Genomic DNA, 17,293 nt, shown 5'->3' on the forward strand with positions numbered 1-17,293 from the left:
TTGGAAGGTGTACAATAGAGGTTGAATAGGGAGGGGTCCTGTACATCTACCCCTAATTCTCACTAATAAAGGAACCGTATGACAACGGTCCAGTCGTCGCGAACCGAGCACCAGGCGACAGGTTTAACCCGCTCCGTGGGGTCTGAGTTCCATAATGACTCAAAACAGGCGATATGTTCCACATTGTTGCACAACTTTAGCCTGATGCTAACGACCCTCAGGAACAACTTACACTGACGTGACAGAGGACAGAAAGGTGAACAGAATGGAATGATGCAACAATGGAAGATACAATTAGAAGGAAACGAACACTCAAGTGACAGTTATAAATGTACGTGGGTATTACTGACCCTGGTTCTCGATAGTGGCTGATAATGAATGACATGATACAAATTAAAAAATATAAAAACGGAGAACGCCCGGACATAGCCTATAATTAAAACATTCCGTAGCTCTTACATCAACTTGGCCGGTTCAGTCCTACAGAAGCCTAAAGCGGGGGTGTCCACATTACATCCACGCCAATTATGAGGTCACACCAGTATCGGTGCGTGGGTAAAATCACTGTTATTAATATAGAATTACTATGTCCCGGGACAATAAGAATTCAACCACACCTTTGTTTTATCACAGAACCAGAGCGCAACATCTGTCCGGTTAAGTCCACAAAGCATATTGTATTTAAAAGACAGTTACATGACCTACAGCAGGGTCAAGCAAGTTCATGTTTCCGACATTTCTGGACCACTAAACTATTAATTTAGTTACTGCACGTTGAAAAGAATGGTTCATGGTACTAATGTCTGTGTGCACGTTCATACAAGTAGAAAAAAAAACATGTTGACTCACCCTAATCGTAGAGAAACACCAATGACATCCTCCTCTCTGTCATGTTGACAAAACGGTCTATCACTCTGTCATACAGTACACATTTTTCTTGTTCATTGTCTAGGCTACATGGCTAAAATGCTTGCTCGCCGGCCTAACTTCCATTCATGGGTAACTTTAGCTAGTTAACATTAGCCTTCTACATCTTGCTTCATATTTGACGTCTATCCTCTCAGGCCAGAACACTGTATGAATAAATGGTTGGATCAGAATCACCATTATAATCATTGGCCAGTATGAAGAATTAAGTTAAACCACAAGTTAGAATCCCTCTCTCAATCCATGGCTAATTTAGGAAAGGGACAATTTTAACTAGCCCCTCCCCTCTTGGTCGGGGTCCCAGTCCCGGTCTTCAGGCCCATAACCTTCGCAGTCCACTAGGTAGTGGATGAGACCTCTCAGGCGTTTGGAATCAAGGATGGCCAGTATGGCGTAAGCAGGTTCCCCTCTGATGTTCAATGGTGGGGGGCACTGGGGGTTGAGACTGGAGGATGGAGGACTGTAGGTGACCGGTTTAACAGAGACACATGGGGGCGCACTGCGGGTTGAGACTGGAGGATGGAGAGGACTGTAGGTGACCAGTTTTAACAGAGACACATGGGGGCGCACTGTGGGTTTAGACTGGAGGATGGAGGACTGTGGGTGACCAGTTTTAACAGACATGGAAGGATGAGGAGATTTTATACTGACAGGGTAGACTGGAGGATGAAGAGGACTGTAGGTGACCAGTTTTAACAGAGACACATGGATGGACGAGGAGATTTTATGCTGACAGGGTAACTGGAGGATGTACGTGACAGGGTTGATGCAATGGGTTATCTTGAAGGGACCAATTAAGCGAGGACAGAACTTTTTGCAGGGGAGGCGGAGCCGGATGTCTCTGGTAGAAAGCCACACACGCTGTCCGGGGTGAAAGAGCGGCGTCTGTCAGCAAAGCGTTTCTGGGTATTAGAGGCTTCCTGCTGTTGCCAGTGAGCGGTTTCCCATACCCGCTCACTACGCCGAAACCAGTCGTCGACAGCTGGGACAGTACCAGGCTCCACCTCCCAGGGAAACATGTGTGGTTGTTAACCAAGGACACACTGAAATGGAGTAATGTAGAGGGATGAGTGCATGAGTGAGTTCTGAGCGTATTCAACCCAGGACATATACCGACTCCAGTTGTGTGGAGAGGCAGAAGATTGTTGGCGGAGGTACTTCCCTATTTCTTGGTTCAGACGTTGGTCTGCCCGTTGGTCTGGGGGTGTTACCCGGAGGAGAGACTGAGGGCGACCCCCAATCAGTCACAGAAGGCTCGCCACACCCGGGAGACAAACTGGGGCCTGTGGTCAGAGACGACGTCCTCTGGAATCCCATACACCCTTAACACCTGCTGGAACATGCACTCCGCCAATTCCATGGCATTAGGTAGATGAGGAAGAGGACCTAGACGACACATTTTTGAAAAACGGTCTACTATGACAAGGATTGTGGTATTGCCAGACGATTCAGGAAGGTCTGTGATGAAGTCAACAGATTTGTGGGACCAACGTCTGTGAGGGATTGGCAAAGGTTGAAGCTTCCCAGAAGGAAGATGATGGGGGGCGTTTGGTTTGGGCACAGACTGGACAGGTGAGTAAGAAATCCCTTACGTTGGATGCCAGTGTGGACCACCAGAATTTCCGGGCTAGAAGTTCGGTGGTTCGTGTAATGTCTGGATGTCCTGACCCCAAGGACGTGTGACAACATTGCACCAGCTGGTGTCTCAGGAGGAGCCTGGTCTGAGGTTTGGGTCTCTTGTATCGGCAGAGTGAACCTCCCACTGTACTGGTCCCATAATGCAAGAAGGAAGAATGGGTGTAGGGTCATAGTTACTGGTCGGAAGGTCAAACTGGCGAGAGAGAGCATCAGCTTGTACGTTTTTCTTTCCAGGGATGTAAGTAACATGAAAATGGAAGCGTGTGAAGAACCCAGCAGGCTTGTCTGGAGTTTATCCTCTTGGCCCCTCTGATATATTCCATATTACAATGATCTGTTAGGACAAGAAAGTTAATGTTGTGCGCCCTCCAACCAGTGGCGCCACTCCTCGAGAGCCAGCTTGATGGAGAGGAGTTCTCTGTTCCCCACATCGTATTCCTCTCAGCGGGGGATAACTTCCTGAAGAAGGCCCAGAGTTGTGATTTGGAATGTGTTCCCATCCGCTGAGAGAGTATTTGCTCCTACTTTGGAGGCATTCACCTCCAGGGTGAAAGGAAGGGTCGGATCAGGTTGGAGAAGGACAGGAGCTGAGATGAAGAGGCGTTTCAGGCTGAACGCAGTCAGGGCTGTATCAGTCCATTGAAGGGTCCGGGTCTTTTGGCTGGTAAGGGCAGTGAGGGGAGCGGTTTGGGCCCGTTGCTGACGGCGATGACTTTGTTCTCATCCATGCTGACCCGTCCAGGTGTCAGCACGAAGCCGAGGAATCTCACATGGAAGGCGCTCTTGTCAGTCTTCACATAAAAGGTTATGGTCAAGGAGCCGTTGAAGAACCTTTTGCACATGCTTTATGTGTTCCTTCAGGGAGTAGGAGTATATCAGGAGGTCATCAATGTAGATGATGAGAAAGCGATTGATCATATCCTGGAAAACCTTGTTCATAAAGGATTGGAAGATGGCGGGGAAGTTCGTAAGGCCGTAGGGCATGACCAGGTGTTCATAGTGCCCTCGAGTGGTGATAAAGGCCGTCTTCCATTCGTCACCTTCACGTATACGGACAAGGTTATATGCACTTCGCAGGTCGAGTTTAGTATAGATGTCGGCACGGCCCACTTGTTCAAGGGTTGCTGGGTACAAAGGAAGAGTTCTTGACCGTGACATCATTCAGGGAACGATAATCAATATATGGACGGAGACCACCGTTCTTTTTTTCCAACGAAGAAGCAGCTGGACGCAGTCGGGGAAGAAGGACGAATGAAACCTTTTGAGTTATTCATCAATGTAGTTCTCCATTGCCTCATTTTCTGGGATAGGCAGGGGTTAAACATGGCCATTCTGTGGGGACACTCCAGGGAGTAAATCAATAGCACAGTCTCCTGGACAATGTGGTGGCAGAGTGGAGGCCTTGACTTTGCTGAAGACGTTGCTGTACTGGGCGTATGCAGATGGTATGGTGGGTGGCACTGCCGAGGCAGGGTCCTCTATGGTGGTGGCTCTACAGGGTAGGCTGAGACAACTGGAGAAGCAAGTAGAAGACCAGGATAGTAGTTCACCTTATTGCCACGAGATGGCAGGGTCATGATGACAAAGCCAGGGGTGTCCGAGGATGAGTGGCTATATGGGGAATGAGAGTTCCATGAGTTGAATGGTTTCGGTGTGGAAGATTCTAATCTGGAGGGTGACGCTCTGTGGTCAGGTGCATGATGAACCCCGTGCCCAATGGCTGCCAGTCCAGGGTGTTAATCCTTAAGGGAGGGGTGACGCTCTGTGGTCAGGTGCGTGATGAACCCCGTGCCCAATGGCTACCAGTCCAGGGTGTTAATCCTTAAGGGAGGGGTGACGCTCTGTGGTCAGGTGCGTGATGAAGCCCTTGCCTAATGGCTGCCCATCCAGGGTGTTAATCCGTAAGGGAGGGTGACAGGTGTTAGATCAATGTCAAGCTCTTGCACTCGCTGTTGATCGATGAATTTACCTGCTGCTCCTGAATCTATCGAGCCTTCTACGGACTTGGTAACCCCCTTCACTGTCATCAATACTGGGACGGAGAATTGGTCCTAGGAGATATTTAGAAAAAAGGACACGCCTACCTGCATGGCAGTGGAGGGACCCTTCTCATCTCTCTGTGGGGGGACAGAGCAATGCCTTAGTAAATGATCTTTCCCTCCACAGTATAGGCAGAGCCCTTCTTGGATTCGCTTTTGACGTTCAATACACGGGAGAGGAGCACGGCCCAACTGCATGGGCTCTGGAAAACTGACAGGATGACGGAATCATGGAACGAGAAGGTTTCGGGTTCCTGTTCTCCGGAGGTCGGCGATGAGGTGGTCGATGGCGAAACGAATGTATTGATTTAAATCCTGAAGGGCACCTCTACAGGCCAGCTCTGCCAGAACTTCCATGTTGAGCCCTCTTCAGTAGATGCCAAGTAAAACAGACTGATTCCATCCACTCCCTGCAGACATGGTGCGGAACTCGAAGGCATACTCGGCAGCTGAATTGCGTCCTTGTTGAAGTTCTATGAGGTCTCCTATAGGAGGGAGGGTGATCGAATGAATACCTCTTTGAAGAGCGTGTGGAAATAGGTCTCGGATCTGAGTTCTGTGCTGTTGGCAGTCCATATGCCGGTGGCCCAATCCGGGGCTTTGCCTGTGAGTAGAGACACAACAAAAATCCACCCTGCTCTTATCGATGGCAAAATTAGTGGGGTTGTGCTCAATGTATTTGCTGCATTGCATCAGAAATCCCTGACATTTACCAGGTGAACCGTCATATTTTCCAGGCATGTGTATGCACGAAGGAGGCTATCGGTTACGATACCTGGCATCGGAGGAGAAGGGATAGGCTGGCGGAGAAGATTGCATATTTCCTCCATCAACTCCTCTTGCTGGGTTACGATACCTGGCATCGGAGGAGAAGGGATAGGCTGGCGGAGAAGATGGCACATTTCCTCCATAAGCTCCTCTTGCTGGGTTATGATACCTGGCATAGGGGGAGAAGGGATAGGCTGGCGGAGAAGATGGCACATTTCCTCCATAAGCTCCTCTTGCTGGGTTATGATACCTGGCATAGGGGGAGAAGGGATAGGCTGGCGGAGAAGATGGCACATTTCCTCCATAAGCTCCTCTTGCTGGGTTATGATACCTGGCATAGGGGGAGAAGGGATAGGCTGGCGGAGAAGATGGCACATGTCCTCCATAAGCTCCTCTTGCTGGGTTACGATACCTGGCATCAGAGGAGAAGGGATAGGCTGGCGGAGAAGATGGCACATTTCCTCCATAAACTCCTCTTGCTGGGTTACGATACCTGGCATCAGAGGAGAAGGGATAGGCTGGCGGAGAAGATGGCACATTTCCTCCATAAACTCCTCTTGCTGGGTTAGGCGCCGCAGTAGCACTGCTGAATCCATTCCGTTTTTAGGTGAGCGGTAATGAATATTCAGGGAGAAGATTCACACGCAGAGCACAGCAGATGTTTATTAAGCATTCACAGAAGGCAGGAATCATGGTCACAAGCAGTAAATGGTAAAACACAGGTAGAAAGTCAAAAAAATCAAACACTACCTCACAAACATACAAACAGAAAGAACTGAACTAAATAGGGAGCTGATGAGACCAGATGAGAAACGAACAGAGGTGAAATCAATTAACATAAATGAAAGACAGAGCTACGTTCCAGAACACAAAGAAACAGGGCTACGTTCCAGAACACAAAGAAACAGGGCTACGTTCCAGACCACAAAGAAACAGGGCTACGTTCCAGAACACAAAGAAACAGGGCTACGTTCCAGAACACAAAGAAACAGGGCTACGTTCCAGAACACAAAGAAACAGGGCTACGTTCCAGAACACAAAGAAACAGGGCTACGTTCCAGAACACAAAGAAACAGGGCTACGTTCCAGAACACAAAGAAACAGGACTACGTTCCAGAACACAAAGAAACAGGGCTACGTTCCAGACCACATAGAAACAGGGCTACGTTCCAGAACACAAAGAAACAGGGCTACGTTCCAGAACACAAAGAAACAGGACTACGTTCCAGAACACATAGAAACAGGGCTACGTTCCAGACCACATAGAAACAGGGCTACGTTCCAGAACACAAAGAAACAGGGCTACGTTCCAGAACACAAAGAAACAGGGCTACGTTCCAGAACACAAAGAAACAGGGCTACGTTCCAGACCACAAAGAAACAGGACTACGTTCCAGAACACAAAGAAACAGGGCTACGTTCCAGAACACAAAGAAACAGGGCTACGTTCCAGACCACAAAGAAACAGGGCTACGTTCCAGAACACAAAGAAACAGGGCTACGTTCCAGAACACAAAGAAACAGGGCTATGTTCCAGAACACAAAGAAACAGGGATACGTTCCAGAACACAAAGAAACAGGGCTACGTTCCAGAACACAAAGAAACAGGGCTACGTTCCAGAACACAAAGAAACAGGACTACGTTCCAGAACACAAAGAAACAGGGCTACGTTCCAGAACACAAAGAAACAGGGCTATGTTCCAGAACACAAAGAAAAAGCAGAACCTTACACTTGGTATAGAACAAATACCTGCCAGCTATTTTAACTGTTTGTAATGTATCCTTGGTAAATGTTCATTATGTCTACTACCGTCTTTCAGTCTAAACTGTAATGTTCTTTTAGTTGTGTGTACCCCGGGTAGACTAGCTGCTGTTATGGAGTCAGGGGATCCAACCAGGTAGACTAGCTGTTGTTATGGAGTCAGGGGATCCAACCAGGTAGACTAGCTGTTGTTATGGACTCAGCTTATCGGGATCCAAGTCAAATCAAATTAATAACATATTGGACTGCGTATGTTTAAATGCAACATTAATTCTCTGATTTAACTCTTTGACCACAGACAGTAAATGTGTTGTCATTGTTAATGGTTCTTCAATGTTCAGAAATATTGACTGTTCTGTTATCTCTTATTGTAGCTGAGTGAGCTGTGACTTACACCTAAAACGAGTCTCTCTGGGGAGAGAGAGGAGGAGACCACTGCCTCTAAAATGAGTCTCTCTGGGGAAAGAGAGGAGGGGAACACTGCTTCTAAAAGTAGTCTATATGGGGAGAGAGAGGAGGGGACCACTGCCTCTAAAATTAGTCTAATTGGGGAGAGAGAGGAGGGGAACACTGCCTCCAGAATTACCCAAGACACCAGTTCGAAGAGGTAAGGGATTAAATGTAAAATATACAGTTCTCTTAAAGATATGTGTTGTTGAAAGGAAGTAGATGAGGTATTGATTTGACATTCATTTCATGTTTCCTCTTCCTTTCCGTGATCTGAACCTGAAAAAGGACCAATACAGTCTGATGCAACATATTTCCCACTACTTGTCAGAGCTGAAAGAGATTGACAGCATGAGGTGATCTGTCTCCCTGTTTTGTTCAGTGTCCAGAAGCCCAGAGCAGAGACACCTACAACCAGCCTGCTATCAATGAAGAGTGATCAGCCACCTGCTTTCAGCCAGGAACCATTACCAGATGACAATAAGGAAGTGGAGAGTTTGGACAGTGAGGATGTATTAAAGATCACACACAACCTTCTGGACAGAAGAAGTAAGACTGTGTTTTATACAATATCACAAAGTAGGGTACAAAGGCCCTTATAAAACACACACATTAACTTATGAGTCCCAACTCTCATTGTTTTCCTACAGGTCAAACTCTGCTGACAGTCAAACAAGAGATTAAGGCTAAACTGAAACACAAGTATCAACACATATCTGAAGGAATTGGACACCATGGAAACCAAAGTCTGTTCAAGGACATCTACACAGAGCTCTACATCACAGAGGGTGGAAGTGGAGGGCTCAATAATGAACATGAGGTTAGACAGATAGAGATGGCATCCAAGAAACAAACCACACAAGAGACACCAATCAAATGCAACGACATCTTCAAGCCTTTACCTGGACAAGACAAACCAATCAGAACTGTGCTGACAAAAGGAATCGCTGGTGTTGGAAAAACAGTCTCTGTGCAGAAAGTCATCCTTGACTGGGCAGAAGGAAAAGCAAATCAGGACATTCATTTCATGTTTCCTCTTCCTTTCCGTGATCTGAACCTGAAAAAGGACCAATACAGTCTGATGCAACTTCTTTCCCACTACTTCTCAGAGCTGAAGGAGATTGACAGCATTGAAGATGGTGAAACCAAAACTGTTTTCATTTTTGATGGTCTGGATGAGTGTCGACTTCCTCTAGACTTCAAAAACAATGAGAAATGCTGTGATGTCACGAAGCCAACCTCAGCTGATGTGCTGCTGACAAATCTTATCAAGGGGAATCTGCTTCCCTCTGCTGTCCTCTGGATAACCTCACGGCCTGCAGCAGCCAATCAGATCCCTCCTGAGTGTGTTGACCAGGTGACAGAGGTACGAGGGTTCAATGATCCACAGAAGGAGGAGTATTTCAGGAAGAAAATCACAGATCAGAATCTGGCCAATGAAATCATCAAACACATGAAGACATCAAGGAGCCTCCACATCATGTGCCACATGCCAGTCTTCTGTTGGATATCAGCCACTGTCCTTGAGATGATGCTGAAAGAGGCAGAGAAGGATGAAGTCCCCAAAACTCTGACCCAGATGTACTCACACTTCATGATCCAAATCATTGTGAAGAACAGGAAGTACAACAAAGCCACAGAGACAAACCCAAAGGAACTGTCTCAGTCAGACAAAGAGATGATCCTGAAACTGGCAAAGCTGGCTTTCCAACAGCTGCAGAAGGGCAACCTGATCTTCTATGAGGAGGACCTGAGAGAGTGTGGCCTTGATGTCACAGAGGCATCAGAGTACTCAGCATTGTGTACAGAGATCTTTAAAGAAGAATCTGGGCTGTACCAAGACAAGGTCTACAGCTTTGTGCATCTGAGCATGCAGGAGTTTCTAGCAGCAGTGCATGCTTTAGAATCATGTCTGGGCAAGAAGGAAAATGTTTTCTCCCCCAAAGCAGTCACTAAGGGTCAAGATTATTATGAAAACAGCCGATTCAAATTCTGGTCATGCAAGTTGAAGCCTGACAAGTTGACGTCATTCGATGACAATGATTCCGATGATGATGATTCCGATGAAGACAAAAAGGATGACAATGATGAAGAGGAGTCAATCCAGTTGTCTGACTTACACAGGAGAGCAGTGGACCAGGCCTTGAAGAGTGAGATTGGACACCTGGACCTGTTCCTCTGCTTCCTTCTGGGTCTCTCACTGGCGTCCAATCAGAATCTGTTACGAGGCCTTCTGACACAGACAGGATGTACCACACAGACCAATGAGGAAACAGTTGAGAGAACAGTCAGGTACCTTTCAGACAAGATCAACCAGGAATCCTCACCAGAAAGGATCATCAACTTGTTCCACTGTCTGAAAGAACTTGATGCCAATTCTCTAGTTGAAGACATGCAGACCTCCCTGCAATCTGGAACTCTTTCAGAAACAGAGCTAAAACCTGACCAATGTTCAGCCCTGGCCTACCTGTTACTGATGTCAGAGGAGGTGCTGGAGGAGTTTGACCTGAAGACATACAACACATCAGAGAAAGGTTATCAGAGGTTGCTGCCAGTAGTGAAATTCTGCAAGAGAGCACTGTAAGTTCTGTTATTGAGTTGATGTATACAGTATCATTATAATGAAGGATTTGTATATCTAACATATTGTCTCCTCTCTCCAGACTGGAAAGCTGTAAACTCACATATAAATCCTGTGAGACTCTGACCTCAGCTCTGCAGACACCAAACTCCCCCCTGAGAGAACTGGACCTCAGCTACAATGACCTGGAAGACAGAGGAGTGGAGCTGCTCTGTGTTGGACTAACCAGTCCACTCTGCAACATACAGACACTAGTGTGAGTTAAATATCTTCAGTATGAGTTATTATGAGTGTTTGAACATTTGTTAATCCTGTGCTCTTCTGCCCACTAGTCTGGGTCAGTGTGGTTTGACAGAGGGTACCTGTTCTGATCTGGCCTCAGTCCTGAGTTCACCCAGCTCACAACTGAAACAACTGGAGCTGAGAGACAATGACCTGCAGGACTCAGGAGTTACACTGCTGTCTGCTGGACTGGAGGATCCAGGCTGTAAACTACACACGCTGGGGTATGTACAGCTGTTTCAGTCAGGTCAGTACTGAGCTGAGTTACACTGCTGTCTGCTGGACTGGAGGATCCAGGCTGTAAACTACACACACTGGGGTGAGTACAGCTGTTTCAGTCCGGTCGGTAATGAGCTTACAACAATTAAAACAAATTATCAGAAAATCTTATTTTTTATCACATTGTTTGTGTCATGGACAAATTTATGGGTGTCCTACAAGATGATTGACACCAGCACATCAACCTATACAGCTGTTTGTGTGTCTCTCTGTAGGCTGTCTGGCTGTCTGGTCACAGAGGAGGGCTGTGCTGCTCTGTCTTCAGCTCTGAGGTCAAACCCCTCCCACCTGAAAGAGCTGGACCTGAGCTACAATCACCCAGGAGACTCTGCAGGGGGACTGCTTTCAACTGCTCTGGTGGATCCCACATATAAACTGATGAAGCTGAAGTAAGTCAGAATAGATGTCCTAATAGTGTGAGCAGTGGTTGTGTCATATGTAGTGTAGTCATATTGTACTCTGTTCTGTATGCAGTAGGTAGGATATAATACCTGTATGTCTCTAGTAATGAATTGTACTCCGTTCTGTGTGCAGTAGGTAGGATAGAATACCTGTATGTCTCTAGTAATGAATTTTACTCTGTTCTGTATGCAGTAGGTAGGATAGTAATGAACTGGGATAGTGCACCAGAACACAACAATATGGTTTAAATGTTGACTGCTTTATTAGGTCTTTGTCAGTCAATAACCTGTTTCTCCTACAGTGTGGATCATGGTGGAGAGTGCAGGCTGAAATCAGGGCTGAGGAAATGTAAGTCTCTTCAATCCTAATTAACTGAATACTCAGAACTATAGTAACATAGTAACCAATCAATACTTGTTCTGTTCCGACAAAACAACATTTTATGTGAAGATGTGGTTTGATTAAACTCTCCTTTTATCTACAGATGCCTGTCATCTCACCCTGGACCCAAATACAGTAAACCCAAACCTGATACTGTCTGAGGGGAACAGGAAGGTGACACAGGTGGTGGAGAAGCAGCATTATGAAGACCATCCAGACAGATTTGATTGTCATTGCCAAGTTGTCTGCAGTGAAGTAATTTCTGGAGGTCGTTATTACTGGGAGGTGGAGAGGGATGGTGACATGGCTGACATTGGTGTGGTGTACAAAGGAATGAAGAGGAAGGGTCGGGAGGATGACAGTTGGATTGGACTCAATAGGAAGTCCTGGTGTTTATACTGCTATGATAGTGCTTATGAATTTATCCATGCTGGAGTCAGCAGATCCATCTCTGGTCGTTATTCTCACAGAGTTGGAGTGTATCTGGACTGGCCAGCTGGTACTTTGTCCTTCTATAGTGTGTCCTCCTCTGGTACACTGACACACCTTCACACAGAACACACCACATTCACTGAACCCCTCTATCCTGGATTTGGGGTTTACTCCTCCTCCTCAGTGACCCTGTGTCAGATAGATGACCAACACATTCAGAGGTGAGTCATAGCAATGTTTCATCATTTGTTTTCCCATGGAATCATTTCTACAGTTAGATTAGTAGTAGTGGTGTTTTTTTAATGTGTTCTGTTGGACCTACAGACAGTTAGGATTGGCACAATCTCAGTGTTTTATGAGGGGGACGTATGTGTGTGGAGGTTGATACCTGGTGACTTCACATCTCTTGGGGGGGGGGGGGGGGTGTAACTCATGATACCTGGTGACTTCACATCTCTGGGGGGGGGGTGTAACTCATGATACCTGGTGACTTCACATCTCTAGGGGGGGGTGTAACTCATGATACCTGGTGACTTCACATCTATAGGTGGGAATGTAACTCATGATACCTGGTGACTTCACATCTCTAGGGGGGGGGGGGTGTAACTCATGATACCTGGTGACTTCACATCTCTAGGGGGGAATGTAACTCATGATACCTGGTGACTTCATCTCTAGGGGGGTATGTAACTCATGATACCTGGTGACTTCATCTCTAGGGGGGAATGTAACTCATGATACCTGGTGACTTCATCTCTAGGGGGGTATGTAACTCATGATACCTGGTGACTTCACATCTCTAGTGGGGAAGGTAACTCATAATACCTAGTGACTTCACATCTCTAGGGGTGTGTGTAACTCATGATACCTGGTGACTTCACATCTCTAGGGGGGTATGTAACTCATGATACCTGGTGACTTCACATCTCTAGGGGGGAATGTAACTCATGATACCTGGTGACTTCATCTCTAGGGGGGTATGTAACTCATGATACCTGGTGACTTCATCTCTAGGGGGGAATGTAACTCATGATACCTGGTGACTTCACATCTCTAGGGGGGAATGTAACTCATGATACCTGGTGACTTTCTCTAGGGGGGAATGTAACTCATGATACCTGGTGACTTCACATCTATAAGCAATGTCCACCTGAGGGATCCTGAGTGTCGCAGACCAGGGTTCGATCCCGCACAATTGGCCTAGCGTTGTCCGGGTTAGGGGAGGGTCTGGGGTAGGGGAGGGTTTGGCTGGGGTAGGGGAGGGTCTGAGGTATGGGAGGGTTTGGCTGGTGTAGGGGAGGTTCTGGGGTATGGGAGGGTTTGGCTGGTGTAGGGGAGGTTCTGGGGTAGGGGAGGTTCTGGGGTAGGGGAGGGTCTGGCTGGGGTAGGGGAGGGTCTGGGGTAGGGGAGGGTCTGGCTGGGGTAGGGGAGGGTCTGACTTGGGTAGGGGAGGCTCTGGCTGGGGTAGGGGAGGCTCTGGGTTAGGGGAGGTTCTGGCTGGGGTAGGGGAGGCTCTGGCTGGGGTAGGGGAGGGTCTGGGATAGGGGAGGTTCTGGGGTAGGGGAGGGTCTGGGGTAGGGGAGGTTCTGGGGTAGGGGAGGGTCTGGGGTAGCGGATGATCTGGCTGGGGTAGGGGAGGGTCTGGGGAAGGGGAGGTTCTGGGGTAGGGGAGGGTCTGGTGCAGGGGAGGTTCTGGGGTAGGGGAGGGTCTGGGGTAGGGGAGGGTCTGAAGGGGAGGGTCTGGGGTAGGGGAGGTTCTAGGGTAGGGGAGGGTCTGGGGTAGGGGAGGGTCTGGGGTAGGGAGGGTTCTGGGGTAGGGGAGGATCTGGGGTAGGGGAGGGTCTGGGGTAGGAGAGGTTCTGGGGTAGGGGAGGGTCTGGGGTAGAGGAGTTTCTGGGGTAGGGGAGTTTCTGGGGTATGGGAGGGTCTGGGGTAGGGGAGGTTCTGGCTGTTGTAGGCCGCCATTTTAAATAAGATATTTTTCTTATTGTTCTTATCTTATTGACTTGCCTAGTTAAATAATAAAATAATAATATAATGTAATATATTTAGTTGAATCAGTCTATCCTTCTGCTTTACCAACACCAGAGACCATCGTGGAGAGAGTTGGATCAAGCCTGGACCTGAGAACACCAGAGACCATCGTGGAGAGAGTTGGACCAAGCCTGGACCTGAGGACACCAGAGACCATGGTGGAGAGAGTTGGACCAAGCCTGGACCTGAGAACACCAGAGACCATCGTGGAGAGAGTTGTATCAAGCCTGGACCTGAGAACACCAGAGAACATCGTGGAGAGAGTTGGACCAAGCCTGGACCTGAGGACACCAGAGACCATGGTGGAGAGAGTTGGACCAAGCCTGGACCTGAGAACACCAGAGACCATCGTGGAGAGAGTTGGACCAAGCCTGGACCTGAGAACACCAGATACCATGATGGAGAGTTTTGGATCAAACCTGGACCTGAGGACACCAGAGACCATGGTGGAGAGTGTTGTATCAAGCCTGGACCTGAGAACACCAGAGACCATGATGGAGAGTGTTGGATCAAGTCTGGACCTGAGAAATGTGAGTAAACTAATTTTATTGTTTTAAAATCCAAATACGATGAAAGCAATCATTACACTTGATTCCCAGGCAAGGAACACAATCATGATCTATTTGTTCAAAACAAACTTAAAGGTATTGTCAGCGATATGACGTAGATGCACAAAGTAAACGGTATTGTGGGCCGATTTCCGCAACAACTAAGAGCTTTGTAACACGATGCTAAACTTCTTGGCTGACACTCTGTTAGAGAGTGAAGAGATCATCCTAGGATCTAGCAGAAATCAGACCCCAACATCTACAAAACACGGACCAGAACGATGTTGTTTCCTGCTTCCACAAACATTAATTAATATAACACTTATGTCAGATTATGGTCTGCTAATGAGTGTACATTCTGAGACTGTTGCTTAGTTTTATTCATTTTATTACAAGTCTATTTAATAATTATTAATTCATTATTACATGAGATTGTCCATTTTAAATAACTACTTTTGACTTCAGGGATTCCTCAGAGCTGTAAGACTTGTGAACATGTTGAGGTAAGTCATAATGTCAATTCTTACTTTTACATACCTGCAGGAGTCAGGCACAGTCTCAAAGCCAGGTGTGTACTGACCAACCATTCATCCTGGGATATAGGCAGTCCTGTGTTCTGCTTTAGTAATATAAACACAGTCTCAAAGCCAGGTGTGTACTGACCAACCATTCATCCTGGGATATAGACAGTCCTGTGTTCTGCTTTAGTAATATAAACACAGTCTCAAAGCCAGGTGTGTACTGACCAACCATTCACACTGGGATATAGACAGTCCTGTGTTCTGCTTTAGTAATATAAACACAGTCTCAAAGGCAGGTGTGTACTGACCAACCATTCATCCTGGGATATAGACAGTCCTGTGTTCTGCTTTAGTAATATAAACACAGTCTCATAGCCAGGTGTGTACTGACCAACCATTCATACTGGGATATAGACAGTCCTGTGTTCTGCTTTAGTAATATAAACACAGTCTCACAGCCAGGTGTGTACTTACCAACCATTCATACTGGGATATAGACAGTCCTGTGTTCTGCTTTAGTAATATAAACACAGTCTCAAAGCCAGGTGTGTACTGACCAACCATTTATGCTGGGATATAGACAGTCCTGTGTTCTGCTTTAGTAATATAAACACAGTCTCAAAGCCAGGTGTGTACTGACCAACCATTCATACTGGGATATAGACAGTCCTGTGTTCTGCTTTAGTAATATAAACACCGTCTCATAGCCAGGTGTGTACTGACCAACCATTCATACTGGGATATAGACAGTCCTGTGTTCTGCTTTAGTAATATAAACACAGTCTCAAAGCCAGGTGTGTACTTACCAACCATTCATACTGGGATATAGACAGTCCTGTGTTCTGCTTTAGTAATATAAACACAGTCTCAAAGCCAGGTGTGTACTGACCAACCATTCATGCTGGGATATAGACAGTCCTGTGTTCTGCTTTAGTAATATAAACACAGTCTCAAAGCCAGGTGTGTACTGACCAACCATTCATACTGGGATATAGACAGTCCTGTGTTCTGCTTTAGTAATATAAACACCGTCTCATAGCCAGGTGTGTACTGACCAACCATTCATACTGGGATATAGACAGTCCTGTGTTCTGCTTTAGTAATATAAACACAGTCTCAAAGCCAGGTGTGTACTGACCAACCATTCATCCTGGGATATAGACTGTCCTGTGTTCTGCTTTAGTAATATAAACACAGTCTCAAAGCCAGGTGTGTACTGATCAACCATTCATACTTGGATATAGACAGTCCTGTGTTGTGCTTGGAGGCATGCAGGATTTTAGCTGTTGTCATATTTTGTCATTAGACAGTTCAATTGATAAATCACCAGCATTCCATGAAACATTGATTAAATACATTAGTTATAGTGTCACGTTTTATCAAGGTGGGTGGAATCAGGCGCAGAGAGCAGGTTTCAGTGATTCGACAGTTCATTCTCCGGAGCACAAAAAACACGGTCAACCCAACACACAGGGTTCCAAACACAGGATCAAAATAGACCGGAGAATAAAACACAAGTACTAATACATATGTATTACAGACATGCTTGTCCTTGTTCAGGACTCCACACACTGGCATCAGATTGAACCCTTGACTTCCACTGTCCAGGGAGTGACAATGTTCAGGTAAAATAACTACTTTTAACATTTCATTCCACTTGCTATTGTATTTCCCCATTACCTTTGGGAATAGTCTTCTAATCCAACCTCTCCATTTGACCATTGACCCTCTCTACCACATCTTGTTGTTGCTCTCAGACACAGGACACCCAAAGGGAGTTATGAGTGCACAGTGTCTGGGCTCCGCTGGCTGTGTGAGAGAGATGTCATTCTGAAGTATCACTTCAGGAACTGGGAACCCTACAGTCAACTTCTGAAAGACATGCAGTACACACAAGGTGGTCCATTGCTGGACATCACTATGGAGTTAGGTGAACTGGAGGAAGTTCATCTGCCACACTGTGTCTGTTTAGGTAAAACCATATAGAAATAGTATTCAGAAAGACATTTCCATGTAACTGAGTTTAACTTCCTGAATGAATGAACTATTATGGGAGTTTGAGTTTACTGTGATCTGGTACTGCATATTCTTTGTGTTTTAGTTGGATGAATAATACAATATTTGTCTTTCTGTCTCCTTTTATTGTGTTGTTCAGGGACCAACCCTTCCCTGAGGAATGAGATGAAGATTCTTCATGTAGAGGAACATGGAGTGTCTTTAGAGGAAGTGCATGATGTCACCAGATTCCATG

The 17,293-nt window shown here is 46.6% G+C and overlaps 2 protein-coding genes and 1 long non-coding RNA gene across 3 annotated transcripts; 2 read left to right on the top strand and 1 right to left on the bottom strand.

Moving 5' to 3' along the window:
• Positions 1 to 7,974: 7,974 nt before the first annotated feature.
• Positions 7,975 to 12,164, top strand: LOC139394587 (protein NLRC3-like). The gene is made up of 7 exons (XM_071142692.1): positions 7,975 to 8,131; positions 8,233 to 10,162; positions 10,246 to 10,419; positions 10,496 to 10,669; positions 10,940 to 11,113; positions 11,428 to 11,474; positions 11,611 to 12,164. Exons 1-7 carry the CDS (start codon positions 8,011 to 8,013, stop codon positions 12,162 to 12,164), a joined length of 3,174 nt encoding a protein of 1,057 aa, XP_070998793.1. The 5' UTR covers positions 7,975 to 8,010.
• A 990-nt stretch (positions 12,165 to 13,154) lies between these two features.
• On the bottom strand, positions 13,155 to 13,904 carry LOC139394597 (uncharacterized). Its single transcript, XM_071142699.1, has one exon. It carries the CDS (start codon positions 13,902 to 13,904, stop codon positions 13,155 to 13,157), a length of 750 nt encoding a protein of 249 aa, XP_070998800.1.
• Positions 13,905 to 16,589: 2,685 nt separating this feature from the next.
• On the top strand, positions 16,590 to 17,273 carry LOC139394592 (uncharacterized). The gene is made up of 3 exons (XR_011629833.1): positions 16,590 to 16,667; positions 16,800 to 17,014; positions 17,198 to 17,273. It is a non-coding gene; the product is annotated as an uncharacterized lncRNA (long non-coding RNA).
• The last annotated feature ends 20 nt before the right edge of the window (positions 17,274 to 17,293 follow it).

The sequence above is a fragment of the Oncorhynchus clarkii genome, unplaced genomic scaffold, assembly GCF_045791955.1.
Source record: "Oncorhynchus clarkii lewisi isolate Uvic-CL-2024 unplaced genomic scaffold, UVic_Ocla_1.0 unplaced_contig_6576_pilon_pilon, whole genome shotgun sequence".
Classification (NCBI taxonomy): Eukaryota; Metazoa; Chordata; class Actinopteri; order Salmoniformes; family Salmonidae; genus Oncorhynchus; species Oncorhynchus clarkii.